The following is a 17,726-nucleotide window of genomic DNA, read 5'->3' on the forward strand; positions in this document are numbered from 1 at the left end:
TCAGGATAATAAAAAATTGAAAAAATAAAAAATCTGGTAAGGCCATAGAATTAGAAGGTGGTAGTGTGGTAGTGTATATTGTATGAAACCTAAGAATGTGGAATGTAATTCTGAATATGTTAAATAAACTTGATATCAAGAGCTGTCAAATGTATACTGTTTGCCCTAGGCGTCACTACAACTAAACTGCTGGTGTCTACAGTTTTTTTTAAGTAAGAAAGGAATCTATAAGCAGCGATTCTGAGCGATAAGATATAATTAAAACACTGGTGAGAATGTGAATGGTCTAAAGTAATACTGTGGATAAACCAGTTGCGCTTCCTGAAAGCATCCTCACTCCAACCGAATGTGGATTTTACGGGTAAACCGTTTAGGCACTTTTGCTATAATAGCACCAAAAGCAGGCAACAACTTCCTACACAACATCAATTTTAAATAAAAAACAACATGAATAAAGAATAATTTACATTATACATGCTTAACAGTCTTAAAATGCTTTACATAAAAAAGGATAAAAGTTTAAAGCGAGCCAATATAACATTAAGCCAACTTTTAAAAATAAAAATATAATTTTAGAAACTTTCATATATTATTCTTATTCTTAACCAAAGCACATTGCATTATCAAAAGTGTAAATCAGTGTTTTCCAAAATGGTGGCAGCAGCCCCCTAGTGGGCAGTAATGAAAGGTTCACAATAAACAAACATAAAATCATATAAAGAGTATGATTTATATTATATTAATATAATAATACTATATATCAATATATAATGTATATATTATTAAAATATTTATAAATGTATACATTTTAGCTTACTCTGTGTATATAACTTTTATAATAAGCATATACAAGTACATATATTAAGTTTACATGAAAAAAAATATTCAGAACTGAATAAACAAAGCCATAATTAAATTATGTGGAATTTTTTGACAAAAATATCTGGTAAAACTCCAACTTCATATATGTCTCATCTCATAGTTGAGATTTTTGAGTCGAGTTGTGATTAAATGGTTGGCAGCAAAAGAACTTCTGATTTCAAAAAGGACTTTCTGAAGTTCGGGAATGGCTGAGATAAAAATGGTTATTTTCAGATAAAGTCACTAAAGCATTATATTTTACTTTATTATTTTACATCTAAACCCCACCTTGTACTAATTTTACATGATAATTTATTTAAATAAATCACACTATTAATTTCATTATAACTTAATTATAATAAAAATATTTTTACTATTTTGTAACTTTTTTAGAATTTCTTCCTTATATTTTACAGTTTTTCATTGCTTCTCTCACTTGCTCATTAGAAATAATAATAAAAAAAAACATTTTCAGGTCTTTTTTTTAAATAACATATTCCAACTGTACAAACAACTAAATTTGATATGAAGTGAAGAAAATTTACAACAGGCTTTGAGCTTATTAGATTCTTTTATTTGACATCACTGGAGCATTAGTGACAAAAGAACAGAACAGCTCACATTTCTCCCACCTCCCTTCATGCATTTCAAACAAACCAGTACAAGTAGCATATGGACTCCTAAGAAACAACAACATTTTCATATTTTTTTTACAACCTCAGCTCAAGATGTCCCCCATCTGAGCTCAGAATCCTTGTCGGAGTCAACACATGCACTTTAACACACCAGTAGTAGGTTAGAACAGAAGTCTGGATTAATTTCTTCGACTGCCTAAAACATAGCAACTGTACGAGCAAGTCAACCATGGCGGTTCTATTTGATAAACAGCTCATCCTGTATACTCATCTTAAATGTTTAAAAAATAATAATAATCCAGTTATGTAAAAAAAAAAATTATATATAGGAGTTTAAGAGCTTTATGGACAGCGAAGTGAAAAATGTAGCGAAAAAAAACAGTTATCAATTGTGTACAACCAGAATCAATAACAAAACAGTCGTGTCGCCATGACAAACATTTGAGCTCCATGCCTTTATCCGTTTAGTACTAGTGCTCTGTTACATCGTTAAGTAGCACTATCAGGGACAGGCCCATAACCGGAGGCTGCAGTACCGCCTAATATTTACTGAGCAGATCTCCATTCAGTGTTACAGGCTTCAACTCTGCACCTTCATGCGGAATAGCAGCGAAAAAGTACACAGACGGGCCAAGTAGCTGCCTCACACGAACACAAACCCACAAATTAATCACACAGTGCCAATGCCAGTGCGGCAAAGAGAGAAGGAACAAAAACAAACATTCTGTATTGTACAAATCAGACTTTCAACTTCACACCTAAACACACACACACACTCATTTCATAGGAACAAACAGTTTTTTTAAAAAAAGAAAGAAAAATGTGTAAAAAAAAAAAAAAAAAAAAAACTTAGACAAACAAAAGCATCCCAAGTAACTCATTTATGCTGCAGTCTGCTCATGGGCACCATTTTCCTCGATCTCCATTGAGCCATCACTCTCTTTCTTTGCCTGTTCGGCTTCCTTCTGCAAAAAGAAAGGGGAAAAGATTCTTAAAAACACAGCCTTTAAAAGAAGACAATTATTTACAGTATTTCAGGATTATAACAGTATGTGCAGATCTTCAGGATGTGAATCGGATGTAAACCATGAGTTTGTTTATGTTTTTAATTTAGGCAAAAATAAAGAGAGATGTCAAAAACAGATTTTACACAGATGTTCATGTACAGCATTCATCTTGTTTAAAGCATTGAACAATTAAGGCAGGCTGGACTGGTTTGGGTTAACTTTACATTTTCATGGGATAAAGTGTATAAGAATGTGCGCAGGTGACGTCACTGCTCGGCCTTGAGACACATCTGGCGGTTGGTTTTCTAAACCATTGGCATTTTATTTGTTCAATCATATCATTAACTTGGCGTCTACACAACCAGAAATGCTGGGAAAGTGCTATATGTACCAATTTTCCCAGCAGAGAGATGAAAACAGTTACTAATTTGTGCAAAATCCCTGCTAGGTCTGGATTATATGATCCCATTTAATAAACACTGATCAGAAACAACATTAAACACCACCTCTAGATAAACTGAATAACGTTGTTGGTCTTTCAGCTGCTCCCGTCGAGGGGTCGCCACAGCCAACTATCTGAGCTGTGCACAGTCTGGCACAGGTTTTATGCCGAATCTCTTTCTGATGCAACCCTCCCGTTTTATTCAGGTTTGGGACTGGCGCTTCACCCAGCGGTTTAGGCTTTGGGTAGGAATCCAACCCACGCCTTCCTCATGGCAGGCAAGAAACCTACCACTGAACCACCAATGCCCAAACATAAATTGAATTATGCTGATTATCAATTAGATACCAGTAAACTTGTGACAGAATCATGTGCATCAAAGGTTTACTTATGTCTGTGAGGACCAAAGGCCAGCCTGTCCTGTCTGATTTAACAGAAAAGCCAACTTAGCACAAATTAATTTAAAAAAAAGGAAACGCTGGCTACAATAGATAAGTCAGAACAACCAGGGCATCAGAGCCTGCTGCGTATTAGGCATAGCCAGAAAGGCGTTACAGGTTGTTGATGCAGCCTTTAAATTCCTCAGATTTTAATCTGGACAAACCCATGAATGCCCTATCCCCCAACCCACAGCATCCAAAAGATCCATCGCTAAGATCCTGGTGCCAGTGATCACAGCACACCACGAGAGGTATTGTTGAGTCGTGCCCTAAGAAGCCAGAGACGCCCTGGTGGCAACAAATGGAACCTACACAATACTGGGAAGATGTCAGACATTGTATGTAGGTGAATGCAAATATTGACGTACAAGACTGAACATAAGGGGATCATCATCTTTCTTCTTCGTCTTTCGGCTGTTCCCTTTCAGGGAATCATCTGCCTCCATCTAACCCTATCCTCGGCATCCTCTTCTCTCACACCAACTAACTTCATGTCCTCTCTCACTGCATCGATAAATCTCCTCTTTGGTCTTCCCCTAGACCTCCTGTCTGGCAGGTAAAACCTCAGCATCCTTCTACCGATATATTCACCATCTCTCCTTTCTACATGTCCAAACCACCTCAATCTGGCCTCTCTGACTTTATCTCCAAAACATCTAACATGGGTTGTCCCTCTGATGAACTCATTCTTGATTCTATCTATCCTTGTCACTCCCAAGGAGAACCTCAACATCTTCAGCTCTGCTACCTACAACTCGGCCTATGGTCTTTTCTTCAAGTGCCACTGTCTCTAAGCCGTAGAGCATCGCTGGTCTCACCACTGTCCTGTGCCCCTTTTCTTTCATTGTCGCTGATACTCTTTTATCGCACAACACACCTGAAACTTTTTTCCACCCATTCCAACCTGCCTGCACCCGCCTTTTCACCTCCTTTCCACACTCTCCGTTGCTCTGGACCGTTGACCCTAAGTACTTAAAGTCCTGCACCTTCTTTACCTCTGCTCCCTGTAACCTCACCGTTCCTCTTGGGTTCCTCTCATTTACACACATGTATTCCGTCTTCCTAACCTTCATTCCTCTGCTTTTTAGAGCATACCTCCACCTCTCCAAATTTTCTTCCACCTGTTCCCAGCTCTGGCTACAAAGCACAATGTCACCTGCAAACATTATAGTCCATGGAGACTCCTGTCTAACCTTATCTGTCATCCTGTCCATCACCAGAGCAAACAAAAAGAGGGGTGATTCCATCTCAAATCAACCGGAGGGTTCCACCACATGATCACAGATTTTGCTGATTTTTTCACCAATTGTTGATATTGAAATGAAAATAAAAAACCCCAATTTTTTTGTCCCAACTCCCACTCGTTAAAAAATGGCAGCCATCTTAATTTTTGGCCTCAAAGTGCTTTAAGACATGCCACGCCCCTTTTTGAATTCCTTTGTTCCTTGATAACTCACTTGCTATATGTCATATGGAGATGAAACTGGGTATATTTATGTAAGTTTTTATCTAGATTCAGATTCTGCAATCGGAATTTGGCTATCTGCTGTGGTTATGGAGATATTTCTGAAAAACCATTTTTTGGGGTACCCCTTTTCGACCCCCCAGAACCCAAGGTCTGCATGTATATATGTTACTCAAAAAAAATAGGGGTTACTTCACATCACCTCATCTTGAAAATAAATAAAAACCAGGGGTGTGTTATGCCCTGTTTTATAGAAATCATCAAAAATTAATTGTCCAGGTTTTGCAACATTAAATGATTTGACACACAGAAATGTACTGCAATATCTGAAGAATACTTAATGCATACTCATAAAATCTGCTCCTTTCAAAGTAAAAGTTACCTCAAATTCTTCTGTAATGCATGTCTAGTCAAAGACTGATAATGACGTTATTCATCTCTCTACACTAAAAGGACTAATCACAGTTTTTTTTTGATCACCCTGGGTATCTGATTCTGAAAGAACAAAGCCCACAAGAATAAGACAAAAAGGTACATGTACGAGACCTGTCAAGTTGCAGTGACACAATAATAATAATATCAACTAGGAAAGGCATGCACTTTGTAGCTACCAAAGTTATTTTGATAGGAAATGCCTCCAAAAATTTGTAAAAAAAATATATATAATTCTTGTACTGGCTGGCTGCACCATCTGAGAAGTAATGCACATGATTTAAATTTGGTAGAAGAACTTTCAGTGGATTCATGAGAACCTTAATAAACTTGTGAACAACAATAGCATTGTGTTCCCTTTCATTACTGACAACACAAAAACTTTTGCAACTTAGTGAACCATCGTTTTCACTACCACCCCTATAGTAAACCACGAAAGGATGCAGAATCACCTGGGATGTATCCCAATGAAAACCTTGAACAGCATCCTGACAAATAAAAAATAACATTCTGCAAAATCTATGAGGATAACAGCCTCCTTTCCAATGGGAAGTTTCTCGTTCAGTTCTTTCAAATAAGCAGCTTGGGCCTTGGCTGTATAGTGATGAGCTGTGCAGGGGTCACATTTTTCACAAAGTCTCATAATGAATTCCACTGCTTGAACTGAACAATGTCATCTGGGTCCAAATCAGCATTTTTAAATATACCATCAAGATTAGGGCTGGGCCATAATATACCTTTCACGGTAATACCGGTACAATGTTAGGCAATGATAAGAAAATGAAATATCGCGATAGAATATGGGTAAAACACGCATGTGCAGTGCCTTTGTTTTCAAACGCTTATGGCGGAAAAAGCTTGGCGGCGGCGGAGAATAAGAAAGGCGAAAGCGGATCGTTGAATGAAACAGATGAACCAGAATTGGTTTGTAAAAATGGTGCAACTTCAGTGGTGTGGAATTTGCATTTGCACTGGTAAAATTTTATATAGCTTTAATGCACATACAAACAGCTGCTTTGTCTCGTGTCAATCATATTGTCAGTTATATCATTATCGCAAATTTTCAAATATATATCGTGATAAATATTTTTGGCCATATTGCCCTGCCCTAATCAAGATAATCAGATAGTTTTGATTTAGGGGGGCACTGCTCACACCTGTGCAACATATAGTCACGAGAATCCAAAGAACAGACAAGCTTTGCCATCAAGTCTTTGTAATCAGATTGTGATTAAGATAACAAACTACATTGGAAAGCTTCAGTTAATAAATTAACATAAATGAAACACACTCACCTGCATTTGTTTTTCTGCACTTAATTAGCACCAAAAAAAAGATGATGCAATCACCAAGTTCCTTGAGTGCGAGGTCACTCATGGAGTTGGTTGGAGGTAATTCAACTTTCTGATCAGTATGAACCTGAATGGTTCAGTTACAGGATACTGTTTGACAGTGATACATGTATCTTACATGTACCACCATAAAATGACACATTTACTGATAGATAAGGCCTATTGTGTAGATCCATGTACATTCTCTGTATATAAAATGTGTATCAAATCGTAAAACATTTGCAAAACCTGGACAATTAATTTTTGATGATTTTTATAAAACAGGGCATAACACACCCCTGGTTTTTATTTATTTTCAAGATAAGGTGATGTGAAGTAACCCCTATTTTTTTGAGTAACATATATACATGCAGACCTTGGGTTCTGGGGGGTCGAAAAGGGGTACCCCCAAAAAATGTTTTTTTAGAAATATCTCCATAACCACAGCAGATAGCCAAATTCCGATTGCAGAATCTGAATCTACATAAAAACTTACATAAATATACCCAGTTTCATCTCCATATGACATATAGCAAGTGAGTTATCAAGGAAAAAAGGATTTCAAAAAGGGGCGTGGCATGTCTTAAAGCACTTTGAGGCCAAAAATTAAGATGGCTGCCATTTTTTAACGAGTGGGAGTTGGGACAAAAAAATTGGGGGTTTTTATTTTCATGGCAATATCAACAATTGGTGAAAAAATCAGCAAAATCTGAGAGGTGATGGTGGAAAATTTCTCTTTCATTGGTTGATTTGAGATGGAATTACTCAGAGGCTTAGAGCCGATCCTTGATGCAGACCCACCTCCACCTTGAACTCTTCTGTCACACCTACAGCACATCTGATCACTGTCTTAGTGCTCTCATACATGTCCTGCACCAATACTTCTCTGCCACTCCAGACTTCCTCATACAACACCACAGCTCCTTTCTCGCCACCCTGTCATATAACCCTTCACACAATGCAACTCTTTATTACATTCTCTGTACTTCTCCACCAGCATCAAAAAGCAAATATTGCATCCGATGTACTCTTTCTAGGCATGAAACCATATTGCTGCTCACAAATGCTCACCTCTGCCCTTAACCTAGCTTCCACTACTCTTTCCCATGGCTCATTAGCTTTATGCCTCTGTAATTGCCACAGCTCTGCACATCTCCCTTGTTCTTAAAAATCGTCACCAATACACTTCTTCGCCATTCTTCTGGAATCCTCTCACTCTCCAAGATCTTGTTAAACAAACTAGTTAGAAACTCTACTGCCACCTCTCCTAACCACTTCCATACCTCCACAGGTATGTCATCAGGACCAACAGCCTTTCCACTCTTCCTCCTCTTTAACGCCCTTCTCACCTCACTTTTACTAATATTTGCTACTTCCTGCTCCACAACAGTCACCTCTTCTACTCTTTGTTCTCTTTCGTTTTCTCATTCATCAACTCTTTAAAAGTACTTCTTTCATCTTCCCATTACCCTCCTGTAATAGGACAGATCCGCCTCACCCTCCTTACTATCCAATCTAGCATACAAGTCCTCATATGCTCTTTGTTTGGCCTTTGCCACCTCTACCTTCACCTTACTCTGCATCTCCCTGTACTCCTGTCTACTCTGTCCCGTCCTCTCAGTGTCACACTTCTTCTTAGCTAGCCTCTTTCCCTGTATACACTCCTGGACTTCCTCGTTCCACCACCAAGTCTCCTTGTCCACTTTTGCCTTACCTGATGATACACCAAGTACCCTCCTACCTGTCTCCCTGATCACATTGGCTGTAGTTGTCCAGTCAACTGAAAGCCCCTCCTGACCACCCATAGCCTGTCTCAACTCCTACCTGAAGGCTACACAACATTCTTCCTTTCTTAGCTTCCACCACTTCATCCTCTGCTCTGCCTTTGTCCTCTTCACCTTCCTTACCACCAGGGTTATTTTACACACCACCATTCTGTGTTGTCTGGCTACACTCTTCCCTACCAACACTTTGCAGTCACTCTTTCAGATTACAACGTCGACACAAGATGTAGTCGACCTGAGTGCTTCTGCCTCCACTCTTATATGTCACCCTATGTTCCTGCCTTTTCTGGAAGAAAGTTTTTACTACTGCCATTTCCATCCTCTTTGCAAAGTCCACCACCATCTGTCCTTCTACATTCCTGTCCCGAAGACCAAACCTGCCCATTACATTTTCATCACCTCTGTTCCCTACCCCAACATGTCCATTGAAGTCTCCACCAATCACCACTCTCTCACCTCTGCGGATGCTCAGCATCACTTCAACTAACCTCACTCCAGAATGTCTCCTTCTCTTTTAACTCACATCCTACCTGTGGGGCATAACCACTAACAACATTGAACATCACCCCTTCAATATCCAGCTTCATACTCATCAACCTGTCTGATACTCTTTTCACCTCTAGAACATTCCTCACAAACTCCGCTTTCAGAATAACTCCTATTCCATTTCTTTTCCTATCCACACCATGGTAAAAACAATTTGAACCCTGATCCTAAGCTTCTAACCTTGCTACCTTTCCATCTGGTCTCCTGGACGCACAGTATATCCACCCTCCTTCTCTGCATCATATCAACCAACTCTCTTGCCTTCCCCATCATAGTCCCAACATTTAAAGTCCTACTATCACTCCTAATATTATTGCGATGAAACAAAGCCTGTGTTTTAAAAGCATTAAAATTCGTTTAGTAGTTTTTGCGCAATGCGTGCACTGACAGACAGACCAAAATTCCAAAAAACGTCTTGATGTGTTCTATTACTCATCATACATTCCCCCAAATTATTTTTTGTTCACAAATATCTTTAAATGTACAGATTACAACCCAACTATACAATATTTAAAGATAAAGGGGATTTTTTTCTTTTACTCTACACAATAAAAAGTTTGACTTGAACGCACCATGTATAAATGATACTAGTCAAAAAACGTCATTGCCGGCTAACAAAAACCCCTGATACGCGTTTTTACAGTATTTACCACCCATCTACATATCTATTTGATAGATGGATGGATGGATGGATAAAATACATGTCATCCATATGAATGTATGTCTGTTGTGAATACAGAGCAGTTAAGATCTAGTCACATCATCTTTACACGCTTACTTTAGCATCCCTCTCTGCAAACTTTTGAAACATGTTTGCATAGAGTCGTTTGTCTTTTTCGTGCTGCTCCTTGATGTGTTTCTGACACTGTAGTACTTGACTCCTCGCGGCCTTGTTGTTCGGATACAGCTCTATCACACGCTGGAAGTCTCCTCTCGCCCGACTGAATTCCTTCATCACAAACAGGGCTTCTCCTCGTCTAAACAAGGCTTTCTCGTTGTTTGCATCTAGTTCCAGTGCCTATGAAGAAAACATCACAACAGTTACAAACCAGAAAAAAAATTTTTAAACAGGATTTTAGGGCCAATAGGAGAAATGATTAGACTACAGTATTTTGGGGTTCGGGCCAATTCTTTAACAGTTAGAGCTAGCGCCATGACTATATAAACTAAATTAACAAACACTTTGTTAAAAAGTGTTTCTGAAACCAGACTATAACATATGCTGATGAACATATAATGCTGATATATTTTCACCTAACATCAGCGTTTCACAAATAAACATGCTTAATAACCTAATAAAAGTAATTATGTGTTATAATAAAGCCTGGTATTGTTTAAAAAAAATGTAAACTTCAGTAAAGTGTTTACTTTAATGCTTTATGTGATATAATGATACTGTTTGTAATAGCCACACCATATGCATTCATAATATATGTAGTGAAATACAAGGCTTCAGATTCACAGAGATGAACTTTTCCGAACCTTGTCACAGTTCTCCAGGGCAGGATTGGGCTCCTGAAGTTTTAGATAGCACATGGCCAGATTGAGGTGAGCCGCCAGCCTTAGGGCTTTGGCTTTCTCTTCCTCCTCGCCCTGCAGGTTAGACTCTTGTTCCAGCCAAGACACAATGCGCTTATACTGCACCACCGCCTGCTTATATTTGCCATCCTACAACGCAAACAGTCAGGAAAGGTTAACAGGCAGTTCGGAATCGGAAAAAATCAATTGGATAAACATCTTAAATGTTGATGCATGGCTCGTACTTTGAAGTACTGCGTTCCTTTCCCCTTGACGATAGCACTCTGTTCCAGTTTCTCACTGGTGTTCATCTCCCAGGATTCTTTAGCCTATGTGGCAGTAAACACAAAAACACAAAAACTTAAACACAAAATACTGTATATTCAAAAGCCTTTGAAGCAACAGTTACTTAGTAAACTAGGGCTGCACACAACATGGATGGCCCAATAATTGTAATGTTAAGTCTTCCTGTGATATCCTCTGGTTCTGAAACCCTGACCAAAATAAGGCTATTAAGGCCTAAATAGGACATCAAAACTAATATTAGGATACTGGACACTAAGATGGAGTTCTTCGATTGGTTAAAAAGCTGTGTGTTACAAATTTTCCCTCTCAACATAGCAACGAATAGAAAATGTAAAGTATGGTAAAAAGCAGAGCTACGTTTTGAGAGGCACCAAGTGTCATTTGTACATTTAGGAATGTTCAAGGACACTCACTTACCTTTTCAAATTTTGTCAGTGTGATTTTGTACTGCAGTGTCGCACCAGGAGGAATGTTAAATTTGGGTTTGCCAGCGCTTCCAAACCCGTATCTGAAAGTACACAAAGAAAACTCTGAATTGGCAACAACAAATCCCTGTTCTCATAAATCAGTACATTTTAGATAAAAAATAGTGGAATAAGTAACCTGAGCATGAAGTAACCATATTTGTTATTGTTGCACTAAAAGGGGACAAAAGCTTAAGAGAGTAATTACTTTGGTTTGATAATGAACAGGGATTCCTCGCCTTGTTCCATAGCCTGCAGAGCTTTCTCCACTCCGGGTGGCAGGTCGAGACCCTCTCCATCTCCCACCTCAAACTTCAGAACCCGATCATCAAACACATGGCCCTCGTGCTTTCCCTCCACATGCACTGAAGCACAAATAGAACAATGTTAGCAAAATCCGTCTACTTCTGTAAAGTTAAATGCAATCTGTTCTAATCTCAATGAGGTGAGACAAATACAAGTCCTGATTTACTATGAATGGTACTGCTACTCCTGGTCCTTTTAAAGAAAAAAATACAACCTGACCAGAATGTACACCAATATGTATAATTAAAACATGATCTTATACAACATTCAAGAAATAAATTAAATAAATATACACAAATTTCATTTCTTTCAAAACTTTCATGCTAATACAGCCCAGCTAATATCTAACATCATGCAGATCACCAACTAGCCGAAGCAAAATACTGGAACTACGGCATACAACTGTATCGCAATCTAAATCCAAAGTTTGCAGCATCATCTTATTTCTCATTAATGTGATTTTGAACACTGCTGAAATTTAATTTAATAATAAAATAAATAAATATAAAACTCCTGCTCTTTACTTTCAAAGCCTGACCTATTAAAATATTATCTATTTAAAAAACACAACTTATATCAGCATCATGTCGAGAATTAATAAGGTCCCAAAAGGTCATGTAGAGCCAAGTAATTAATAAACATAAATATTTTTATTTTTAATAAAACTATTAAAATTGCTTTGCTTCTTCAATAGACCCCCCCCCCCTTCAAAAAACCCACAAAATAAAATGAGTGACATTTGCAACACTAGTTTTATTAAAAATAAGTATTAATGAGTTTATAAATAAGTTTTATTATTGTAAAAAAGGAATTGGATAGCCCTGCTAACTCTCGCTGGGTGTGTGTGTGTGTGTGTGTGTGTGTGTGTGTGTTACCTTCCACAGATGCACCCTCATTTGGTTTAGTATAACCCTCTCCTTTAGTGATGATTCTTCGAATAATTCCACCATCTTCCTCTTCTGTAATATCCTCACCATGAAAGTCAAACAACTCGACCTGCCACACAGATGCAAGAGTTAAACAAAAAAGCAAAGGTGTTGGTACACATGGGAAACACAAGCGTTAAGCAAGACGATACCTGGAACACCAGGGTGGCGTTGGGTGGGATTTTCGGTGGGCTTCCTGCAGATCCGTATGCGTACTCGGGTTTACAAATCAGTTGACAGATTTCACCGATGCGCATTGTCGCCACGCCAATATCCCACGCTTTAATCACCTGACCTGCAGGACATTTGGGCCATTTGCACATGTACAGTAAAATAGAAGCACTATCGAATCATTCCCGCACCAAAAATAATAATTACTGGTACCCTCTAATTCATTTCCGAGTGTCTTCCTGTCTAACAAGAATAAACAACAAGTGATGTTTGTTTTGTATCAAACTGTAGAACAATTATGGTTTTATTTTTGAAGTTCAGTAAAGCAAAATTAAGGTTGGGCTACTGGAACCACACTTTGTTCTTTAGGAATTCATGTTTATATACAGTCGCATCCATATTCAACTAAGTTAAATTATTAGTTATTGTTATTTTTAAGAGTCGTCATATGATATTTTTGTGATATTGCCCACCCTTAAAAAAAAACAAAAAAAAAAACAAGTAAACATTTGCGGTGTTGTTTGTCCTACAAGCCTGACTGCTCTCTAATGCCAGCATTAACAGAAAGAAAAGAAAAAACAAAAACATTGCATGAAAGTTTTATTTTAACATCTTATGGGATCCCAGTTCTGTGCTGAGGTTTTTTTGTGCCAAGTTCAAAGGTACATCATACTCACCTTTTCCTAACTCAAATGAGAACTTCTCATCTCGATCACGGCTGGAGTCAAACTGAGTGCCATCTAAAAGAGTGCCGACATAATGCACAAACACTTTGTCGCCTGTCATGGGTAACTCCGTGCCCGTGCCCTCACTCTTCACCAGCTACAGGCATATTCAAAGAAGTGGCATTATAAGAGACATTCATTATTAATACGAGATACATATTAAAATGTATTATTATAAATAAAAAACAGGAACATAACAGATTTAAATGACCATTAGGTGAAATTTTTTATTAAGGTGGGTCAGGTGGTTTTATTATCCGAATATTTTGTACTAGTATTTATGTTTTTTGTTTTTAACAGCATAATTCTGGCCATGAACTTTATAGAGCACCGCGCTCAGGAACTTCAGGAGCCTGGACAGTCCAAACTAGTCACAAACCAATAAGAGCATATATAACTATATATGCATAGAGTATTTTTACTTACAATATACGCTCTACATCTTCACCTACACATTTTGTTAGCCAGTTTAATCAGGTTTCTGCAGATTTTGCTTAATATACCATCAATCTGTGTTACAATGAACCTTCTTTTCATGATTATACTGTTTGGATATAACATGCTGATCAACAGGTCCTGACTTTGGCTAATGCATTTTCTCTTTATGGCAATTCCTAAACACAAACAATTTTTAAAAACAATTGTTAGGTGCACATTAAACACCTGACCACATCAGGACCTGAGACTATGTGCTAGAGCAGAAGCTTTTAAATGCAGAAAAAGATCATATGCTCCTTGGTAATGCTTAATTCTGTACATGCCAGTAGGTTGAGTTGCACAGTCCTGGAGAACAATTTGTCTTGCTCTACCACACCCACTTCAATTCAGTAAACAACTATTAATTATAGTGCTGCACAATTAATTGCAGAAAAATGGACCTGTGCAATCTTTTAATCACGCAAGGCTGCAATTTATTACAGGCAATTTACACACCCTCAAAAGTTTATGTAGAGATTGTCAATTTTTCTATTTTTAAAAATAACTTTTGAAGTGTTACATTATTAATATTAAGCTAACATCCTTGTAATGTAAACATCTGAACTATTATTCGCCTAAATGGTACATTTAACAATTACATATCACAGTTTAAAGTCGCAATGGGTCAACATAATCATAATTTTTTTTATTATTTTTTTTTTAATGCAGCCGAACATGGGTAATTAGTTAAATCAGTTGTGTTGCGAGCTGAAAAAAATAGGAAACCTGCAGCACAGGGAGTTCTTCAGGACCGGGGATGGGGAAATTAAGCATTCAAAGTCCAGAAAAGTCATTAAGGAAAGATCATTAGAAAATAATGTTTACTATTTCATCCTATTCTTTATATTGATTTTATATGGGTTTTAATCAAAACTAATGTTTTGATGAATGTTAAAATGCTAAAACATTTTTTTTTTTCGTTTTTTTGGACACCCTGCAAAGTATTGTGACTATAAAGTGACAGATAAAACACCAATCAGAACAAAAACATACATTCCAGTATGTTTCCCGAACACATGCAGACTCTCATAACTCATAAGTGCTGCATGGTGCAAATGGTTTAAAGATGCAATAAGCATTTTTTTTGTTTCTCTTGTTTTGTACACATACCCTGGACGGGTTATTGAACATCAATCTAGAAATAAGCCTTAAAAACACTGCATTAAATTGCTGATAGATAAAAAATCCCTATCAATCTTCTGGCTCGGGACCTTCGGTTCATTCCTTTTTTAATATAAAAACTATATATTTTTGTTTTCTCTTTAGACACAAAAGGTGCATAACCCGAACATTTTTACTCTTTTGTTCAGGTTGTGTTAGATAACTATTTTTATCATTATTATTATAATTAAATTAAAACATCTAACCTTTTTTAGGTGTTGCACTTAAACAGGTGTAAAAGCAGGATTTATCAGATGCACAGAGTATTTGGGGGTGTAGCTATCATACATTTATCTTTAAAAAGAATTTGAAAACATTGGGGATATTGTACTCATGTACAAAGTGAACAGTGAAAAAATGGTCTCTTGAGATCAAGCGGGGCAGGGGCCCTCACACCGGATTTTGCAGCATAGCTCATACACACTTGCAGGTATACATACAAACCCTGGCACACATATAAATCTAACTAAGCTGGACAACTTCAAAGTGCGTGTCATACAGTAGAAGTCAATAATTTTGAGTCATCCGCACCCAATGGATTTTGATGAACTCCTCCTAGGGAATTTTTACGATTGCCACCAAACCATGTGACCTCAAGACACTGAGAACGCAAACTAATGAAGGGATTTTTGATATTTAAAATAGGTCAGCCATGACGATGCCTTAAACTTATGGTAAAAATTGGTTAATAACTTTATGACACTATATTGAGTGACATTAAATCGAATAACACCAGTGTGATGCTTTTTTTTTTTTAGCATTATAATAAAATTCCCCCTATTCTACAATTATGTCATACTGGTATTGGTATGTCCTATTTAAATGCATTTAAAAATCACACAGGTGGTGTGTGTGCACCCGGAAGTCAATGGCGCAGGTGCTTGGGCCCACTCATGGTTGTTTGCAACTATATTTGTAGTTATAGTAATATACATATATATAATAATAACAACAACAACACAGACCCGAACTGAAAGTCTGATAAGGATTTTCATATCTCAGCAATTTAACAGTGTTTTAAATGCAGAGGTTTAATCCTAGATTCATATTCCATAACTAAATCAAGGCACCAAAACACTTATTGCACCTTTAAATCCGTGCAGCGCTCATGAGGTAAAGTCCGCACGCGCTCGAGAAACCTCTGGAAATTTCTAGAAGCGTTTAACGGACACCTGAGTAACACAACGCCTGTGAAAATAAACTTTTTATATTGCAAAATGGGTCTTTAATATTTTATTTGCAATACTTATGTAGTTAACCTTTCTTTGGTCCGTGGCTAAACCCTAATTATAGTGGCACCTTGCGTCATTCAGTTAAAAAAGCCGACAAGCTAGCTAGGTAGCCCTGTGTGCGTGTGTTAGCATCCCTGACTAACGCAGTGTTTCTGGAGATTTATCAATCATGTACGATAATTAAACACTTTACAATGAAGGTAAAAATCGAATTTTTCATGCATCCACACGTTTCTATAACGCACTGTGGAGGAAAAAGTAGAGAAAAGTTAACGTTAGCGCTTGCCATGCTACTAGCTTCTCTGTCCTCACACCGGCCTAGTGAAACACAAAAACGCCCGTAAATAAGTCATTTTACCTTCAAAACTCCTCCATCTTTCTTAGGAGTGATGTCCTCTCCCTCAGTGGAGATGCTCTGGCCGTCGTGTGACACTTCCTCTGCAGTCATGTTCGCACTGAAATGTGTAAGTTTACGGCTAAGACAGTCCTGCAGTCCTCCGGCAACAGAAAGCGGCTCAGCTCACTCGCTGAAGTGTCACTCCCTGCACTTAATGTCCTGCTCGGGGTTTAAAACTGATGCCTAGTGAGTTGTCCGTGTCAAGTTACAGAAACTGATTTAATGTGTAAAGACGGAGAGAGAGATGATTTAAAAGCTGAGAGAAGCTTCTAGACTGATCACTCGGAGGAAGGGCAGCGAACTTTCCAGAGTGACTCGAAAGGAGCAGCGCTGCGCCTCCAGGGGTCGTGGATAAATTACCGAACATCTGCAAAACGAACAATCTCTCTCTATCTCTATCTCTATCTATCTATACCCATTCACAAAAGTGAGTACACCTTTCAGCAAACATTCTCTAAACGGATGAAACTTGGATATATTTTAAAGTAGTCAATATGCAGCTTATAATAGTCCAGATTTACTGTTTTATGAAAATAACTTAACATACAGCCATTATTGTTAAAATAGCTGGCAACAAAAGTGAGTGCACCCTAAGTGATAACAGCTACATCTTTCTGCACATTGTATTGTTGTATGGTGTATATTGATATATACCAGAACCCAAAATACTTTCAAAGCACTCTAATGCAGCATCCAATCTTCGGGGAAGATGCGATAAAAGGCGGAGTAAACAAAAACCTAGAAAAAATGTTATGCAACCCCAGCAAATCCTGGCCGAATCACAGACATGCTAATTCGCATTTGGGCCTAATATCATTAAAGGACCTCTGCAAAATATGGTGGATCATTCGAGGTGGAATTTTTACTTTACTAAAGACTAAAGTCAACATGTAATATTAATCTTGTGCAAATATGACTTAAGTTATATATAATTATATTGTTATATATTATATCATAATGGTACAGTGGAACCTCGGATTGCAAGTAACACGATTTGAGATTGTTCCGCAAGACAAGCAACGATTTTTAATAAATTTAGAAATTTTGGAAAACGAACAAGTTTTGGTTTATGAGTACCGAGTATCATGTATCACACATGC

General features: G+C 37.7%; 1 protein-coding gene across 1 annotated transcript; it reads right to left on the reverse strand.

Annotated features, from left to right (window-relative positions):
• Positions 1–1,413: 1,413 nt before the first annotated feature.
• On the reverse strand, positions 1,414–16,950 carry fkbp4 (FKBP prolyl isomerase 4). Its single transcript, XM_053500802.1, has 10 exons — positions 16,588–16,950; positions 13,312–13,456; positions 12,616–12,758; positions 12,413–12,533; positions 11,440–11,596; positions 11,185–11,275; positions 10,707–10,790; positions 10,426–10,611; positions 9,722–9,961; positions 1,414–2,461 (listed from the first exon to the last, which is right to left on the reverse strand). Exons 1-10 carry the CDS (start codon positions 16,675–16,677, stop codon positions 2,378–2,380), a joined length of 1,341 nt encoding a protein of 446 aa, XP_053356777.1. The 5' UTR covers positions 16,678–16,950; the 3' UTR covers positions 1,414–2,377.
• Between the last annotated feature and the right edge of the window lie 776 nt (positions 16,951–17,726).

Source organism: Clarias gariepinus, chromosome 7 (genome assembly GCF_024256425.1).
Source record: "Clarias gariepinus isolate MV-2021 ecotype Netherlands chromosome 7, CGAR_prim_01v2, whole genome shotgun sequence".
In the NCBI taxonomy this organism is placed as follows: Eukaryota; Metazoa; Chordata; class Actinopteri; order Siluriformes; family Clariidae; genus Clarias; species Clarias gariepinus.

What these genes read in the sequence shown, in the direction of transcription:
- fkbp4 (XM_053500802.1), bottom strand. Translation starts at nt 16,677, where the DNA reads ATGACTGCAGAGGAAGTGTCACACGACGGCCAGAGCATCTCCACTGAG. An exon ending in CACTGACAAAATTTGAAAAG is followed by an intron (nt 10,791 to 11,184) that starts GTAAGTGAGTGT and finishes ACTGCCACATAG; the next exon opens with GCTAAAGAATCCTGGGAGAT. An exon ending in CCCTGGAGAACTGTGACAAG is followed by an intron (nt 9,962 to 10,425) that starts GTTCGGAAAAGT and finishes TTTTCTTCATAG; the next exon opens with GCACTGGAACTAGATGCAAA.